The 17,732-nt window shown below is 38.4% G+C and overlaps 1 protein-coding gene across 1 annotated transcript in view; it reads right to left on the bottom strand.

Moving 5' to 3' along the window:
• STK32A (serine/threonine kinase 32A) overlaps window positions 1-17,732 on the bottom strand; it is a 132,316-nt gene that overhangs the window by 96,163 nt on the left and 18,421 nt on the right. Inside the window, exons 3-4 of the mRNA XM_055143263.1 lie at window positions 1,551-1,606; window positions 82-233 (exon numbers count right to left, since the gene is read on the bottom strand). Coding sequence (XP_054999238.1) covers window positions 82-233; window positions 1,551-1,606 — 208 coding nt within the window. The remainder of the gene's footprint in view (window positions 1-81; window positions 234-1,550; window positions 1,607-17,732) is intronic.

Here is a 17,732-nt window from a genome sequence, read left to right as displayed (position 1 = left end):
AGTTGTGTACTTATGTAACATTAATTGAGGTGATAGTGGGATATCTTCAGTCAGAGATGCAACAGAACCTGGACCACTTACCACAAATTAACCAGAAAAGGATGCTCCAGTCCCTGCATGATCTGCAGTTCTTTGAAGACATTTCTCACTTCGTTTCGCTCAACACACTTCTGTTTGTTCATGTACTTCATGGCATACATCTTCTTGGTATCATTCTTCTGAACAATGCAGACCTAATGCAAACCAGAGTGGGAAAGTGGTCAGGGATACTATAGACCAAGAAATAAGACACAGAACAAAGCTTATGTTTTCACATGGCTTTAGGTGCCTGATCACTCATAATTTCCTAAGGTTACAGTGCACTTGGCTCTGAATACAGGGTGACAATTCATTTTCTTTCCCTACAGAGAGTTGCTTCTAATTCTCTGCTTTCTCAACCCACCTTGTTTCTGCTTTTTACAATTTTATTTTGTCTTGGCTGCATTTTGAAGAAAACATCTCCCCGCTGGTCAGGAATATTCACAAAGCAAGTAATATCCTATTCTGCTTAATAATATCCTATTCCTATTCTGACTGAAATGGTTATAGATAAGCTATCAAGTTGAACAATACCATGCAAAGACCTTCTGCTTGCCACCTAGGTGATAAAATCAAAAAGCACTATAAGCATTGGGGAAATACTGAATGTAATATAAAAAAATTGGATTTTTAAAATGCTCATGTAATACCCAACAAAAAAGTCATAAGATGACTTTTTATTCTTTTTTGGGCCACTCCCAGTGATGTTCAGGGGTTACACCTGGCTCTGCAGTCAGGAATCACTACTAGTGGGCTGAGAATTGAACCCAGGTCAGCCACATGCAAGGCAAGCCACCTACCCACTGTACTGTCTCTCTAGGCCCCCATCAGATGATTTTTAAAATGCAAGTTCAATAGGAACTCTAAAATGTCATACTGAAAGTGTCTATCAAAAAATTAATAATCGGGGCTGGAAAGTACAGTGGGTAGGGCGTTTGCCTTGCACGTGGTTGACCCAGGTTCGATTCCCAGCATCCCATATGGTCTCCCGAGCACCGCCAGGAGTAATTCCTGAGTGCATATCCAGGAGTAACCCCTGTGCATCCCGAGTGTGACCCAAAAAGCAAAACAATAATAATAATAACAATAATAATAACAATAAATAAAATAGTTAAGATTTGAATCTAGAAATTATTATGAAAAGTTAGGCTAGGTATGGATATTTTTTAATGTTTTTTTTAACAAAAAAATTTTGCAAACATGGGGGGCTTCTTTCCCACCTGAATAATCTCAAATGCTAGATGGATTTGACTCTGCTGTAATTTTGAGAACAGGAAGTATTCTATATGCAGCTGCCTGCAGTGACTCAGATATCTTCAAACTGCGGTGATAATTTTATAAAATACATTGTAGACACATCTTTGAATGATCATTTCTGCATTCCGAAATTACTCATTATTCTGAACATCTTGGACTCTCTGTTCTGAGATACATAGATAACCCTGCTAGTGGTTAATTTGTGTGGTTCTCACCTTTCCAAAACTGCCTTTCCCAATGGCTCGCAAAATTTCAAAGTGGTCAAAGGTGACTGTAAAACAAAAAGAGGAACATCATGAGTTCATAAGTTATTCTTTAGAAGCTAGGAAAGATTGGACTAAGTTCAACTACCTTTCTGAAAACGACAGCTATGCCAGGAAGAATGAATTCAGACAGGATGAATGAGTGACCCTTCGTTTGCCCAATAAATATTATTTTAGCCAATAAGTATTTCTTAAGCATATACATTAACCATAGTGCTGGGGAGAGACAATAATAGATGTTAAATCTTTGCCTTGATAGAGCCTAAAGTTAGAACTCTAGGTGGGGAGTCTTATGAATCAAACAGTCAAAATAAGTGGACACAGGAGTTAAGGAAGAGAGAAGTTAGAGGATTAAAATAGCATTTAATATGGGCTTTTCACGTTGCCAGTTTTCAAGACCCAAGGGTCATCTCTACATGCTTAAAGGTCGGGTCCTCTGTACATTAGCTCTGATGAGGATTGACACTTTAAAAATCTTCTTGCGTATAATCTGACTATACTCTCCTCTTGAAACTAAATGATTTTAAGTTTTCCAAGTAGGAAACTATTCACTTAGCTTAAGAAGAGGCACAGATATAACCAAATTAGGATCAATACACATCTGAAGTCCACTGAATGTTGCTCTGATATTGAGTGATAATGCACCATTGCATTCAAAAATCTCCATTTTCTAGAAGTCACAGCAATATGTTCTTAGTTTAGAGGGAGCTGGTCTCTTGAATCTGTACTCAGGTAATGCTTGGTGAGAATATGATGAGAAAAACGAAGTTCAGATTTTCAGAAAGATCATCTGTAGTTTCTTACCTTGATAGTGAGAAAAGGTCCTATTTTGTTTCCTGGTTTTTGAAATAAGGTCTTAGTAAACTACCAAATGAGGAATTTTTCAGATGTTATTCAGAGAGTTCAAAACACAGGAAGGTATCACCCTTTTCAAAAGCATTATTTTTACTTTTGCCCCTAGACTAATTAGCTTAACTTCTCAGGGAAGAAAAGTGATAAGGATACCTCTTAAGGTAACTTTAAAGCCGAGTGCCATTTTAATATTTTTAAAAATTAGTTGTGTGTGTGGGAGAGGGCAAAGCATGGACTCCAGCCATTGGGTTATCCCTCTCTCCTCTTTTTAGCTTCCAGAGTAAGCTTGATACTATTTTTTCAAAGTGGTTGCACCAATTTATATTCACCTCTTAAGAGCTTTCAAAGTTAAGGGTCAAACTACTTTTATAATAACTTAATTACTGTTTCCCCTCTTAAGCCCCAAGTCACTTTATTGCTGGCACAAACCCATTACACTCTGTGGTGATCAGGGCTTACACCTGGAGCTGCATTACGGAATCACTCCTATGATTGCTTGGGCTCCATATGTGATACTGGGGATTGCACAAGTGCTGGCTGAAGGCAATGCAAGCACCTTACCCACTGTTTGATCTCTGCACCCTTGAGAAAGTTTTAGGCCCACTGCCCCTTCTTTTCTATTTAAAGCTTTTAATTCAATTTACTTATTTATGTATGTACACATTTGGGCTGGAGCGATAGCACAACGGTAGGGCATTTGCCTTGCACGTGGCCAACCCGTGTTTGATTCCTCTGCCCCTCTTGGAGAGCCCGGCAAGCTACCGAGAGCATTGTGCCCGCACGTCAGAACCTGGCAAACTACTGATGGTGTATTCAATTACCAAAACAGTAACAATAAGTCTCACAATGAAACGTTACTGGTGCCAGCTTGAGCAAATCGATGAGCAACGGGATGACTGTGACTGTGATGTACACATTTATTGTTGTTAGTTATTATTATTCATGTAGTGCCGGAGGATCATATTTCTTGTATAAAGGGCAGTCCTTGGCAGTGTGGGATGGTAGAAGGGAGTAAACGCAGGACTCTACACGTACAGATCATAGGCCTTATCACTAAGCCCATTCCTGGACTCCCACCATTCTTCTTAACCCCCTCTTTCCCTCAGTTCTATTGTCAATTAGATAACCTCAGTTCTATTGTCAATTCCTCTGGTTTATTTTTATTTCACCATGTTCATTCATCCATTTTATTTTATTAAATGGTATATAGAAGTCATCTAATACTCTTTCCTTCTCACTCATTTCATATCACACAATCCTTTCAAGTACCTTAGATTTTACAACAAATGTCAAATTTGTTTTTTAAAAAACAAGTGGTATTTCATTGCTATATATACCACAATTTATTTTGGGGGGGTTTTAAGTCACACCCAGTGGTGGTCAGAGCTTATTCTTAGCTCTGTGCTCAGGGATTACTCCTGGCAGTGCTCAGGGGACTATATAGGGGGGCAAGATCAAACTCAGGTTGGCCCCCTACCACATTTTCTTTATCCATTCATCTTTTAAGGGTTTCCTTCTCCTATTACTAAAAATGCTCTAATAATCATCCATTCATCTTTTAAGGGTTTCCTTCTCCTATTACTAAAAAATGCTCTAATAATCAATGAGGTGGATAAAAGTTTTAATGCCAATATTTTCATTTATTTGAATAGATAACCAGAAGTGGGATTGTTGGGTCATATGGTAGCTCTTCTTTTAGCATCATCTTTTTGTTTTTTTAAATTGTTTTGAGCCATACCTAGCAATACTCAGGGGTCCCTCCTGGTAGTGCTCAGTGGACCATATAGGGAGGTGAAAAATGAACCTGGAACTGCTACATAGGAAGCATGAAAGCCAGCCATTGAGCAGCCCCTCTATCCCCTTTTGAGATTCCTGAGGAAGAGCCATACCGTGTTTCAAAGTGGTTGCACCAGTGGAAGAAAAGACAAACAAATGGGACTACATAAAACTCAGAAACTTCTGCACCTCAAAAGAAACAGTAACCAAGATACAAAGACAGCCCATAGATTGGGAAAAAAAATATTTACACAATACCCATCTGATAAAGGGTTAACATTCAAGATACCTAAGGCACTGGTAGAACTTTACAAGAAAAAAATCCAACCCCATCAAAAAATGGAGAGAGAAAATAAACAGAAACTTCCTCAAATAAGAAATACAAATGGCCAAAAAACACATGAAAAAATGCTCTACATCAGGGAGATGCAAATCAAAACAAAGAGATATCATATTACAGAGAATAGCACACATTATAAAGAACAAGAAGATCCAGTGCTGGAGTGGATGTGGAGAGACAGGGACCCTCCTTCATTGTTGGTAGAAATGCCAACTGGTCCAACCTTTGTGGAGAACAATATGGGCATTCCTTCAAATACTAGAAATTGAGCTTCCATATGATCCAGCAATACCACTTCTTGGAATATATCCCAGGGGCCCAAAACACACTGTATAAATGCCATCTGCACTTCTATATTTATCACAGCACTATTCACAATAGCCGGAATTTAGAAGCAACCCATGTTCCCAAGAACAGATGACTAGTTATAAAAAACTATGGTACTTTTATTATACAAGTCCTTTACCTCCTTAGTTAAGCTGATTCCGAGGTATTTGATTTTTTGAGGCACAATTGTGAACGGGATAGCTTTTATCATGTCACTTTCTTCTCTCTCACTATTTGCATATAAGAAAGCCATGGACTTTTGGGTATTGATTTTATAGCCTGCAACTTTACTATACGAGTCTATTGTTTCTAGGAGTTTCTTGGTAGACGTTTTAGGGTTTTCTAAGTATAATATCATATCATCAGCGAATAGTGAGAGCTTGATTTCTTCCTTTCCTACCTGAATGCCCTTAATATCTTTTTCTTGCCTAATCGCTATTGCAAGTACTTCCAGTACTATATTGAACAGAAGAGGAGAGAGTGGGCATCCTTGTCTTGTCCCTGTTCTCAGAGGGAAGGGTCTTAGTTTTTCCCCATTGAGGATGATGCTTGCCATAGGCTTGTGGTAGATGGCTTTGACTATATTGAGGAAGGTCCCTTCTATACCCATTTTGGCGAGAGTTTTCATCATAAACGGGTGCTGGATCTTGTCAAATGCTTTCTCTGCATCTATTGATATGATTATATGATAAACCCAAAACTGAGAGGCCGCTAAGTGTGGTCACTCGACCTCATACCTCTTCATCCTCAGCAATGGAAAACAAATTATCTAATGCTTCCTTTTCAGCAGGTCTGACTTTAGAGGAGAGACTCTCCAAACAATAATAGTGAGTTTTGTTGAAATATTGTATGCAATCAAAGTGAAAGTAAAGTGAAATTTATTAGTTACACAGGCGGGGGGGCTAAGGGTGGGGGGGCTAGGGACGTGGGGGGTTAGGGGTGTGGGGGGACGGGGTGGAGCTATACTGGGATTCTTGGTGGTGGAATATGAACACTGGTGAAGGGATGGGTATTCGAGCATTGTATAACTGAGATTTAAACCTGAAAACTTTGTAACTTTCCACATGGTGACTCAATAAAAAATTTAAAAAAAACAAATTATGGTACATCTACATAGTGGAATACTATGTAGCAGTAATGAAAAAATGAAGTTATGAAATTCACTTATAAGTGGACAGACATTAAGTGTATCATGCTGAGTGAAAAGAGTCAGAAGGAGAAGGACAGATATACAATGATTGCACTTATTTGCGGAATATTAAAAATAAGCATAATGAGACTAGTACAGTAGAGACAAGGGCAAGGAGGATCAGTCTATAGTTGGAAGCCTGCCTCAAATGCTGTGGGAGAAGGTAATTGGGATGGAGAAGGGACCATTATGACAAAGATAATTGGAAATGATCACTCTGGATAGGAACTGAGTGCTGAAAGTAGGTAAAGGAACAAACATGATAATCTCTGATCAATATATGTGTTGCAGACAATAGTATCCAGAAGGAGAGAGAGAGAGTGAGAGAAGAAGAAGAAGAAGAGGAAGAAGAAGAAGAGGAAGAAGAGGAAGAAGAGGAAGAAGAGGAAGAAGAGGAAGAAGAAGAAGAAGAAGAAGAAGAAGAAGAAGAAGAAGAAGAAGAAGAAGAGGAAGAAGAAGAAGAAGAAGAAGAGAAGAAGAAGAAGAAGAAGAAGAAGAAGAAGAAGAAGAAGAAGAAGAAGAAGAAGAAGAAGAAGAAGAAGAAGAAGAAGAAGAAGAAGAAGAAGAAGAAGAAGAAGAAGAAGGAGAAGAAGAAGAGAGGAAGGGAGAGAGGGACTGAGAGAGAGAAGGAAAGTGTCTAGAGGCAGGTGACAGGAGGAGGTGGCGGAAAAGAAACTGGGATTATTGGTAGTGGGAAATGAACACTTGTGGAGAGATGGATATTGGATCACTGTATGACTGAAACCTGATTATGAACAACTTTGTAATTGTGTATCTCATAATGACTCAAAAACAAAAACAAATTTTTTTAAAAGTGGTTATACCAATTTAAGTTCACGTCTTAAGGACTTTCAAAGTTGAGGGTCAAGCTACTTTTATAATAACAATTATAGTCTCCTCTCTTAAGTTCCAAATCACTTTATTGCTAGCACAAACCTATCTAATCATGTGAGGTAGCATGTAAATTCTGAATAACTTTCACCTATAATCAAATGACTTGGGATGAAAGACAGGTTCTCTGAATCTTCATTTACTCATCTGTGAAATTGAGAGGATTGACCCTCTCAGTAAAAAAACTCTTTTTACCCAGAAAATACTGATAAAATAGTTTACTCACTTAGCATAATTAGTCAGACTTATCTTTTCAAATTCCTTGCACTCTGGCTTTCTTTTATTTTCAAAATCATAAAGTCATGAGGCAAAGATGATATGTCATTCTTCTCACCCTGGTTTCCCTGGCAACTTACAAGCTTCTTGTTGAGGTAGCTGAAGACCTAATTCTTTTTATTTCCTGCAGAGTCTAACACAGAGATTTACACAGGCTTGCTTTTGAGTAAATAAATCAAACTGATCAGCAAGTAGACTGAACGTCAAGCCACAACTCTTCCCCACGAATATGAGCAGTATGAGATTTTAGGTTTTAACAAGTGTTTGCAAACTGAGTCAAGACCCAGACATTACATACAAAATAAATTTAGCATAAAATTATTTAATGGAATTGAATAGATTAGAAGATATAAAAGATGCCTAAAATGTAGTATTTAGTTTGTTTGTCTGTTTGGGAAGGGGGTCAACAATGCTCAGAATTACCCTTGGCAGTGTTCAGAAGACTGAGGTGCTGGTGACCAAACCAAAGTCAGTTGCATGCATGGCAAGCACCTTAACCCCTGTACTATCTCTCCTGCCCCTCAAAAGTAGTTTGAATACTACTGCCTCTGAAACTTGTGTTTCTGTTTTATATATGTATGCAGATGCATAATGTAGGCACAAAATCATAACATGATCAGCTTATCTATGTTTCATCTGGGTTATGAAATAACTAGGAAAATTCTATGAAAGCATCCTCTTGAGTTTCAAACTGACTTAACCAAAGCAATAATTTTCTCATGCTCAGCACAGGAGACTGAGTGGTATACCTGGAAGTTTTACCCAAAAAGGGAGCAGGATTTATTCACAAGTCTAGTATTTTATTAAAATTTCTGCTCTAGTCCATCTAGTTTGCAATGCTGTGATAACATTTGAATCTCTGAGCAGACAGGCGCTCCTAGAAGGCTAGCTCCCTGTTACAGCAACCCATATCATAACCTTTTCTCTTTTAGAAGAAATTCTAAGCTTTAATGAAAATGGTAGAGTAAGATATGCCAATTGGCTGATAAATTCTATGAGAAAGAACTTTAATTAATTTCAGGTCAGTTGCCCCTAAAATGACAGGTTTAAAGTCTTTTTTTTTCTTTTTGGGTCACACCCAGGGATGCACAGGGGTTACTCCTGGCTAATGCACTCAGGAATTACTCCCAGTGGTGCTTGGGAGACCATATGGGATGCTGGGAATCAAATCCGGTTTGGCCACTTGCAAGGCAAATGCCCTACGCTGTGCTATCACTCCAGGCCGAGACAGGCTTAAAGTCTTAAGAGAAATTGGTGTTACTTAGTTTTTATTTCTAGTCAGTCAATGGATGAACAGACTTCAGTGTAATCCCATCCTGCATAAAGTCACCACTTCCCTACAAAATAATGCAACCTGCAGAGAAAGTCAACCACAGATTAAGTGACAGAAGAAGAACCTCTTATTCTACTTGTATAGACTCCCTTAAAAGTCCAACAATAGCATCACTACTTAGGTGAATCAAAAAGATTTCCAAACAGGGTTGAAGCAACAGTACAGTGGGTAGGTGCATGCAGCCAACTTGGGTTTGATCCCTGCATCTCATATGGTCCCCAGAGCACAGCAAGGAATAATTTCTGAGTGCAGAGCCAGGAATAACATCTGAGCATCACTGGATGTGGCCTACAAACAAACAAAAACAAACAAAAATTTCCAACCTCATCAATTCAGACGAAATGAGGGTTAGAATTATGGGGGTTTTGTCAACAGAAATCAATCAATTATTTGTTCGAGCGGGCACCAGTAATGTCTCTCATTGAGAGACTTATTGTTACTGTTTTTGGCATATCCAATATGCATGGGTATCTTGCCAGGCTCTGCCGCGCGGGCTCGATACTCTCGGTAGCTTGCTGGAATCGAACTCGGGTCAGCCGCGTGAAAGGCGAACGCCCAACCGCTGTGCTATTGCTCCAACTATAGGCATACAGAATTTGTCTAAGAGAGTTTGGAATAGCATACCCATTGTAGCCTTAAAGCTTTGACCACACGTGCGGTATTAGTTAGCAGATTTTGTGTAGTTCGCAGAACAGAATAGGCCTGCAACTTTGACTGGTTTTGACAGTTTTAGAAGTTCCATACAAAAAGCAATAAAAATAATCAAACAAGGCCATCTAAAAGTCTAGCATATTTAGTAGCTGGACATGTACAAAAATGGTTGTCAGTTCCTGAAAATAAGGGCATAATCTGTGTGGCAAGGCAACCCAAGGGTAGTAAATGCTTGCTCTTAACAATTAATAGCTGTGTAATGGTGACAATTTGCTTCTAAGCTCAGTTCTTTCATCTGTAAAATAGGGTTGAAAACATTATGTACCTCACAATAGTCTATAGAAAGATGCGATTAGTTAAAATGCATAATTTATGTACCGGAACTACTTTTATTACTACTACCACCACCATTCTTTGGGAATAATATAATTTAGAGCGCCCAGCAAATGCCACCTTAATGACAATGCTAACACTTAATGCTGTTACTAACATTTTATATGGAAAGTTTGTAAGCATTCACAGACCCCACAATAACCTTGTAAGTCACATCAAACCTGAACCTTCTATTCCCAGTGGGGTAATGGGGGAAAGTGGCATGTGAAAAATGGCACTATAAAGCAATATGTGTGCACATAAAGAACTTCATGAATGGGTCTACAGTGATTTACAGTTGTATCAGCCTATCAAAATTTACACAAAACACTTGATTTTTTTTAAATATGGAGAGTCAGGGGCCCTCTTGGAATCAGTCTATGGAGATGAGCCCTGGAGAAGTCTCCTGTATGCAACTTCCTGGGGGGATTTAGATGGATACTTGCCTAGGACCAGTTTTCAGGCTTTTTTAATTTTTAAAAAATTTTTTGGAATCACAGCTGAAACATAGAGATACAGTGAAGACTCCAGACTCCTAAGGCAGATGAACTATTATCCAAATATAAAAGATAAAAGAACTTCAAGGAGTGACATCATTTCAGTTGGGCCTTGAAGACTTGGTTGGCGTTTAAAAGGCAGCCAACGGAAGGAGAAGGAAAAGTGTGTTTACTGAGTGACAGGCCCTGGAGTGAAAAGACTCTCCATGGAGAGTGCAGGATAAAGCAGTGGTCTCAAGTCTCTCCTTTATTTTTATTTATTTATTTTTTTAATTTTATTGAATCACTGTGAGAGAGTTACAAGCTTTCGTGTTTGGGTTACAATCACACAATGATCAAACACCTATCACTCCACCAGTGCATATTCCCCACCACCGATATCCCCCTTATACCCCCCCCACCCTTCCTCTGCCTCTATGGCAGACAATATTCCCCATACTTTCTCTCTACTCTTGGGCATATGGCTTGCAATACAGACACTGAGAGGTCATCATGTTTGCTCCGTTATCTACTTTCGGCACACATCCTGACTGATTCCTCTAGCCATTATTTTCTTACTGATCCCTTCTCTATTCCATCTGCCTTCTCCCCTCCACTCATGAAGCAGGCTTCCAGCTATGGGGCAATCCTCCTGGCCCTTATTATCTACTGTCCTCTACTACAAAGCAGTAGTAATTAAAATAGCATGGTATTGAGCTAGAAACAGACCTGCAGACCAATGAAACAGAGTTGAATATCCTGTCACAGACCCCCAAATATATGACCTCTTAATCTTTGACAAAGGAGCACAAAATGTGAAGTGGAACAAGGAAAGCCTCTTCAACAAGTGGTGCTGGGAAAACCGGATAGCTACCTGCAAAAAAAATGAACTCTGACTTCTGTCTAATGCCAGGCACAAAAGTCAGATCAAAGTGGAATAAAGACCTTAATATCAGACATGAATCTATAAGGTACATAGAGGAAAATGTAAGCAGAACTCTCCATGACATGAAGCTAAAATGATCTTTAAGGATGAAACAGCACTGACCATGCAAGTGGAAGCAAACATAAACAAATGGGACTACATCAAATTAAGAAGCTTCTGTACTTCAAAAGAAACAGTGACCAAAATAAAGAAAGAGCCCACAGAATGAGAAAGAATATTTACCCAATATCCATCTGATAAGGGATTACTATCCAGGATATACAAGACACTAGGAGAAATGTATAAGAAAAAGAACTCCAACCCCATAAAAAATAGGGAGAATAAAAGAATTCTCTCCTTTAACCCTTGCCTCTATCCCCATAAGTATGAAACACAAAAATAATATGGTTTTTTATTAATAGGCCTCTATTGTCTGCAGTGTGCCACGTTAATACTTGCTTTTATTATTAAATGCAAGCATACAGTCACTATCCGGACACTCACAAAAACATCATGAAATAATAATACTTTTGCTATTCTGCAAGCAATTTATAGAGACACACCCCACCCCCATCCACCATTAAATCTAGCAGAGTAAGTCTTGGATGGGAATTTTTAGTGGCTTTCAGTGGCTTCAAGATCTGTGACTTTGATATTTCAGATGAGTCCCCAGACACTCTGCCAAACAATATAGGTTGAGAGTATGAAACTCTGAGCTTGGGGTTTCACTGCATTATTTACTAGTTTGGGGAGTTAAATAAATGATTTAACTCCTGAGTTTCAATATCCTCCTCTGTGAAATTTTAGTCATATACAGTATCCCTTCCACGGTTATGATGAGGACTGTACAATAAGTCATATCAAAGGTACAGATCAAATACTTTTGGGAGTAGTTGAACTCAAAAACTGTATTACTACTAGTGCTGATTTTCTTATTGTTACTAGATGACTCATCCTGGTATCCATCCAGAGCACCACTTTTCTTACCAAAACATTAGGCAATGTGATGTTGTATTTTAGACAGCAAAACAGAGCCAAGGTTATAACCTCCAGGAAGATAGCATTTTATCTACCTAATAAGCCTACATAAGCATTTACTGGGCAGATAATAAAAAAAACTGTGAAGTGGAAGAAAGAGGCAATGAAGTACTGCCATTGAAGATTTATAAAATATAGGTGGTTTTGGAGGAAAAACTAAAGATATTTTCATTCACACTAATTTCCTAGTACATCATCATTTATTATTGGGCCCTCTTAAGAAATGTCCCACTAGAAATGTATTAACGAAAGGCTTCTTAATTCTTAGGTAGGCAATAAAGTCTTCATTTGAATACTATTCTAATACTGTAACTTCAGATATCTCAGAAGAAATAGATCAGATTTTTGGGGGGTCATATTCAGTGATGCACAGGGCTTACTCCTGGCTCTGCACTCAGGAATAAACTCCTGGTGATGCTTGGGGGACCATATGAGATGCTGGGAATCGAACCCAGGTTGGCCGCATGCAAGGCAAATGCCTCCCCGCTATGCTAGCGCTCCAGCCCCCATAGATCAGATCTTAAAGACAATTGGCTTGCTCATTTTTCAGTTCAGAAGTGTTGAACTATCCTAACTACCCTATGAGCTTCACAACTTTTAACTATCCAAGGGCAGACATGGATGAACTCCCCACGCCCACCCCCCATTCTCAGAAACTGAAGTTTAATAATAGGTGGGAGAATAAGAAGGCATTTGCTTTGTCAGCACTGCATGATCTTTGAACAGAAGAAAATGGTTTCACTATGGCAACAGAATGGCACAAACATTAAATTACAGTCTGCCATATACCTCATCAGAATAAAAATGAAATCAGTCTTCTTCTAAGTCCTGCTGCCACATTACTCATTTTTAATAATGAACATTGCATATTTATCAAGAAAGGCAGAGGGAAGACAGAGAAATATGAAATTCTGGTTAGAAATGCAGTTATTCTGGTGGATGGATCTTACAATTCTCTATTCACTAGATGAATCACCATGGTACTCCATTCTAAGATGAGATGAATAGTCACACAGGACTATTCACTAGCTTCCTTTAAAGACAGTCATTCTGGGTGAGAACTAAATTAAAGTCACTTCTCCGGGCCGGAAAGATAGCTCAAAAGTCTGGAGTGCATGCTTTGCACATGGAAGACAAGGATTCAGCTCCCAATACTAATTGGACCCTACTCTCCATCACCTCTACCCTACCCCAGTGCCTTGCACATCCGTGGGTGACCTCTGATGGATGTTTATGGATGTTCTGTGCCAGAACATCCTTAACACTATTGTATGTGGCCCCCAAAATAAAATAAAGAATATAATTTAATAAACAAACAAAAATAAAGAATAATTTAATAAAAATCATTTCTCCAGAAGCTATAGGTTTGTTAACAAGTCAAACCAACAAATGTTCACTGAACATCTGAACATCTGCCCAAGATTTTGCTATGCGTTGATAAAAACGAAGAAAAAAGAGTTTGGGACTAAGTCACTGCCTCACTAAAATGATCCAGTCAGTATTTGAGAGATAACAGAAAACTGTAAAATCCATCCACTAGGAGACATTTACCTGACCTTTCTGAGTTTCATATTCTTATTCACTGTAGCACTGTAGCACTGTCGTCATGTTGTTCATCGATTTGCTCAAGTGGACACCAATAATGTCTTTATTGTGAGACTTGCTACTGCTTTTGGCATAGCAAATATGCCACAGACTCTGCCATGTGGGCGGATACTCTCAGTAGCTTGCCGGGCTCTCCAAGAAGGATGAAGGAATTGAACCCAGGTCGGCCGCGTGCAAGGCAAACGCCCTACCTGCTGTGCTATGGCTCCAGTCCTTAAAGGTTATTTTAAAATTAGACAAACGTGTTTTCGATATTAAACCAAAAGAGGGGCCAAAGTGATAATACAATGTATAGAGCATGTGCCTTGCATTGGCCTACCTGAGTTCAATTCCTAGAACCCCCGAGTACCACCAGCAGTGATTCTGAGTGCAAAGCCAGGAGAAACCCATGAGCATCTCCAGTTGTGGCCCCCAAACAAAAACAAACAAATAAGAAAAACCAAAATGCTACCATCTTTCCAATGCAGCTGATTCTGATATCATTTCAATATGTTCCAAAGTTAGCATTTACATTTTTATGAATGATAATATACATGTAACTGAATTACGCAGAAAACAGTGAAAAGCTTTCTTTTACTGCACATAACTTTTGTGTGCTTTTTTTAACTGAAATTAATAACTATCTTGCTTATATATGTGATTACTTTCCTAGAACGTTTTGTTTTGTTTTGTTTTGTTCTTCAAATTCATTCCCAAGCTCTTCTCTAGTTATCTAAATTCCCTTTTGACCCTGCCACAGAGGCAGGGTGGGTGGGGGATGAAGTGGGGGTGGGTGGGAGGGATACTGGGATCATCGGTGGTGGAGAATGGGCACTGGTGGACTGGTGGAAGGATGGGTACTCAAGCATTGTATGATTGAAACACAAGCATGAAAATATGTAAATCTGTAACTGTACCCTCACAGTGATTCACTAATTTAAAAAAGTAATAAATTAAAAATATTTTTTTAAAAATTCCCTTTTGACACGTTGAGGCATATAGATTTATTCACCATCCTCCTGATTGTTCTAACTGAATCCAATCTGAACTGCTTCTAGTTTCCCAGCCATCACCTTGGGGTACCCCTTCCCCATCCTCCCAGGGCCTCCTTCACAGCTGTTTCATGATGGATGTCCTGGTTGCTGCTCAGACTCTCTCCCTATTTCTTGTTTTCCTCACGTGTTGTTTTGGAGTAGTGCTTCTGACAACAGCTGTGTCAGAGAAAACACTGGGAGATAACATTTGACATTTTGCCTTGGATAAAAACTATTTTTATTCTACTCAGACTCGAGAGCTCAGTTGAAGTTGAATTCAAGTTTGAGAACTTATTTTTATTCAGAATTTAGAAGCATTGTTCTTAATTTCTAGCTTCTTATGTCAACATTGAGAAATTTAAAGTTATTTTGATGCAGATCTTTCTTGCAATAGTTTCTTTCTCAGGATTGCTGCATTTGTGTTGAATGTTTTGAAATTTCCCAATGATGCGTGCTTGTTTTATTCATTATGTCACAGGTCTGATAGACTCATTCAATCTGGGCTTTTCATTTTCTCTTTAATTATGTGGTGATGAGTTCTTCCCTATTTTTCTCTCTTTCCAGAACTTCAATTATTTAAAAACTATAGATCAGCCCTTCTGCTTTCTTTTATGTACCTTTCTTTCATTTTTAAAATTTTTTCATTTTTTCTTTTATTTTTATTAAAGCAGCATGATGTACAAAGTTGCCTTAGGTATCCAATGTCCAACACCAATTCCACCGCCAGTGTGACCTTCCATCTAAACTAATTTTAACCTTTTTTTATCTTTTCTGTAATATTGTAATTTCCATCTCAAAGTTACTTTTTCTCTGTAAATAATATCAAGTGATTTTCTAGTATCCTATTCAAATCTTATTTTAAAAATTTTGGTTGCTACATCTTTTTCTCTGTTAACATTCCTTAAGTTGTCTTTCCTTCATTTGTGCTTCTATCAATCTCACTGGAAGCTTTTCTCACATATCTGAAAATCATTTATCTGCTCATATTTATTGTGGAGACCAGAACTTCTGTTTGGAAGCTCTAAGCATGTCAATGGATCTTGTCAATAGTAATCTTCTCTCTAAAGAGCCATAATTAGGGTGGGGGGGAGAAAACAACTCCCCTGACAATCACTTTTGATTTGCCTCCTAGGTAGGTCAGAATCTCTGGGAAAGATTCTGCCATCCTCTTGTCAGCAAGATGAGTCTACAGATCATCAGAGCCAAGAAGGAATAGGAACCTGAGCCCCAGGATGCATTTACTTGCTCTCCAATTCTCCACAAAGCCTCCCCTGCCACCAGGCATTCCTGATAAATGGATTCTCTTTTTCCAAGGGAGATCAGTATTGGGTGAAAATAGCTAGTACCCCATACTCCAGTGTGAAAACAAAATAGCTCTGTCGTATTCAGAAATGAAATAGGAACTGAGCACTAATGTGTGTCATTTGCCAACTAATGTACATGTGGCCCATGTAAGACTAAAATCTTGTTAAGTGATACATGACTGTACATATAATATGGAATACCATATGTCATAAAAATGCTATTTTGACACATTCTAAACAGGGGTAAACTTTGAAGTGAAAGCATACAAATAAAGTCTGTTTAGAGTGTCATCTAAACATGTCTTTAATCCCTCAAAGACTCCTCTTTTCCCAAATACTTAATTATTCAGGAAAAATAGCTTAATTTCATTCTTGACTTTGCTCTTTCAATTCCCCACCCATATCAAACGTCAAGTCACAATTTTTATATTAAAAATAAAAGTTGAGTAACTTGTTTTGCATCTTCATTGTCATTGCCAGCATAGACTTTATTATCCTTCATTTTATTATCTAAATTAGAACAAATAACCACATTATTTTTTAAATCTTAGCCACTTAGTCAGTGGCTAAGAAATCTTTATGAAAATCATGATTTACATTAGTATTTCACAAATCAGAAAACTGCATTCATAACAAAAGAAAAACTAAAGGAGGGCCAGACTGATAGTTCAAAGGGCTGGAACACCTGCTGTGCATGTGGAAGGCCTAAGTTCAATTCCCAGCACTGCTGGGAATGATCCCCTGTGCACTGAGGTGGGAGTAACTGCTGAGCACCACCAAGTGTTGCTCAAAAACTAAAGGTAGCAATGAGAACCTGATGTGAAAAAGCTTTTATTCTTTTTAATTGCCATGTGAGGCAATAAAAACTGTGATACGATGGTGAAGACTATGGTAGAATAAGAATATTTATGGAGCAACTACTAAGTATCAAACATTATGCTAAATAATTTATGAATAACTCCTTTTTGGTTCCATAGGATTATATGATGTTATTTATGATTAGCTCCCTTTTAACAGATGAGAAAACTGGGGTTCAAAGAGGTAAATCAGTTGTGTGTGGTTTCACTATTAAAAAATTCTATTTCAAGTTCAGGGGGATCCAAATCACGACAACAATGAGATATCATTAGTAAGAATGGCACATATCAAAAAAACTGGGAACAATTCATGTTGGCAGGGATGTGGTGAAAAAGGAACTCTCTTACATTACTGGTAGGAATACTGTTGGTTTCAACTCCAGTGGAAACACAGTATGGAGATTTTTTTCAAAAAGTAAGATTAAAACTGCCATTATGACTTCACTTCCTGTTATCCACCTCTGGGATACAAAAATGTTCATTCAGAAGGATTCAGGCACACTATTATTTATTGCAGCACTTAGTAAAATAGGGGCTGAGAGATATAGTAAAGAAGATAGGGCGCTTGCACACAGCCAACTTGAATTCTATTCCCAGCACCCCATATGGTCTTCTGAACCCTATCAGGAATGATCCCTGAGCATAGAGCCAAGAGTAAGCCCTGAGCACTCTCAGGCATAGCCCCAAAATAACAACCCAAAGAATCTAGAAAGGATATTTTAATAGCTAGGGTATGGAATCAAAGCTAGAAAATGGATAACAACCCAGGTGTCCAATGAATGGATAATGAAGGTGTGGCATATATACACAATGGAAAATTACACAGCTATAAGGAAAGACAAAATCATGATATTTACAGCAACTTGGGTGCAACTGTATAATATGTTAATGGAGGGAGTCCATTAACTG

The sequence above is a fragment of the Sorex araneus genome, chromosome 6, assembly GCF_027595985.1.
Source record: "Sorex araneus isolate mSorAra2 chromosome 6, mSorAra2.pri, whole genome shotgun sequence".
Lineage (NCBI taxonomy): Eukaryota > Metazoa > Chordata > Mammalia > Eulipotyphla > Soricidae > Sorex > Sorex araneus.
The sequence above is the reverse complement of the archived record's forward strand: the minus strand, read 5'-3'. Positions and strand labels throughout refer to the sequence as shown.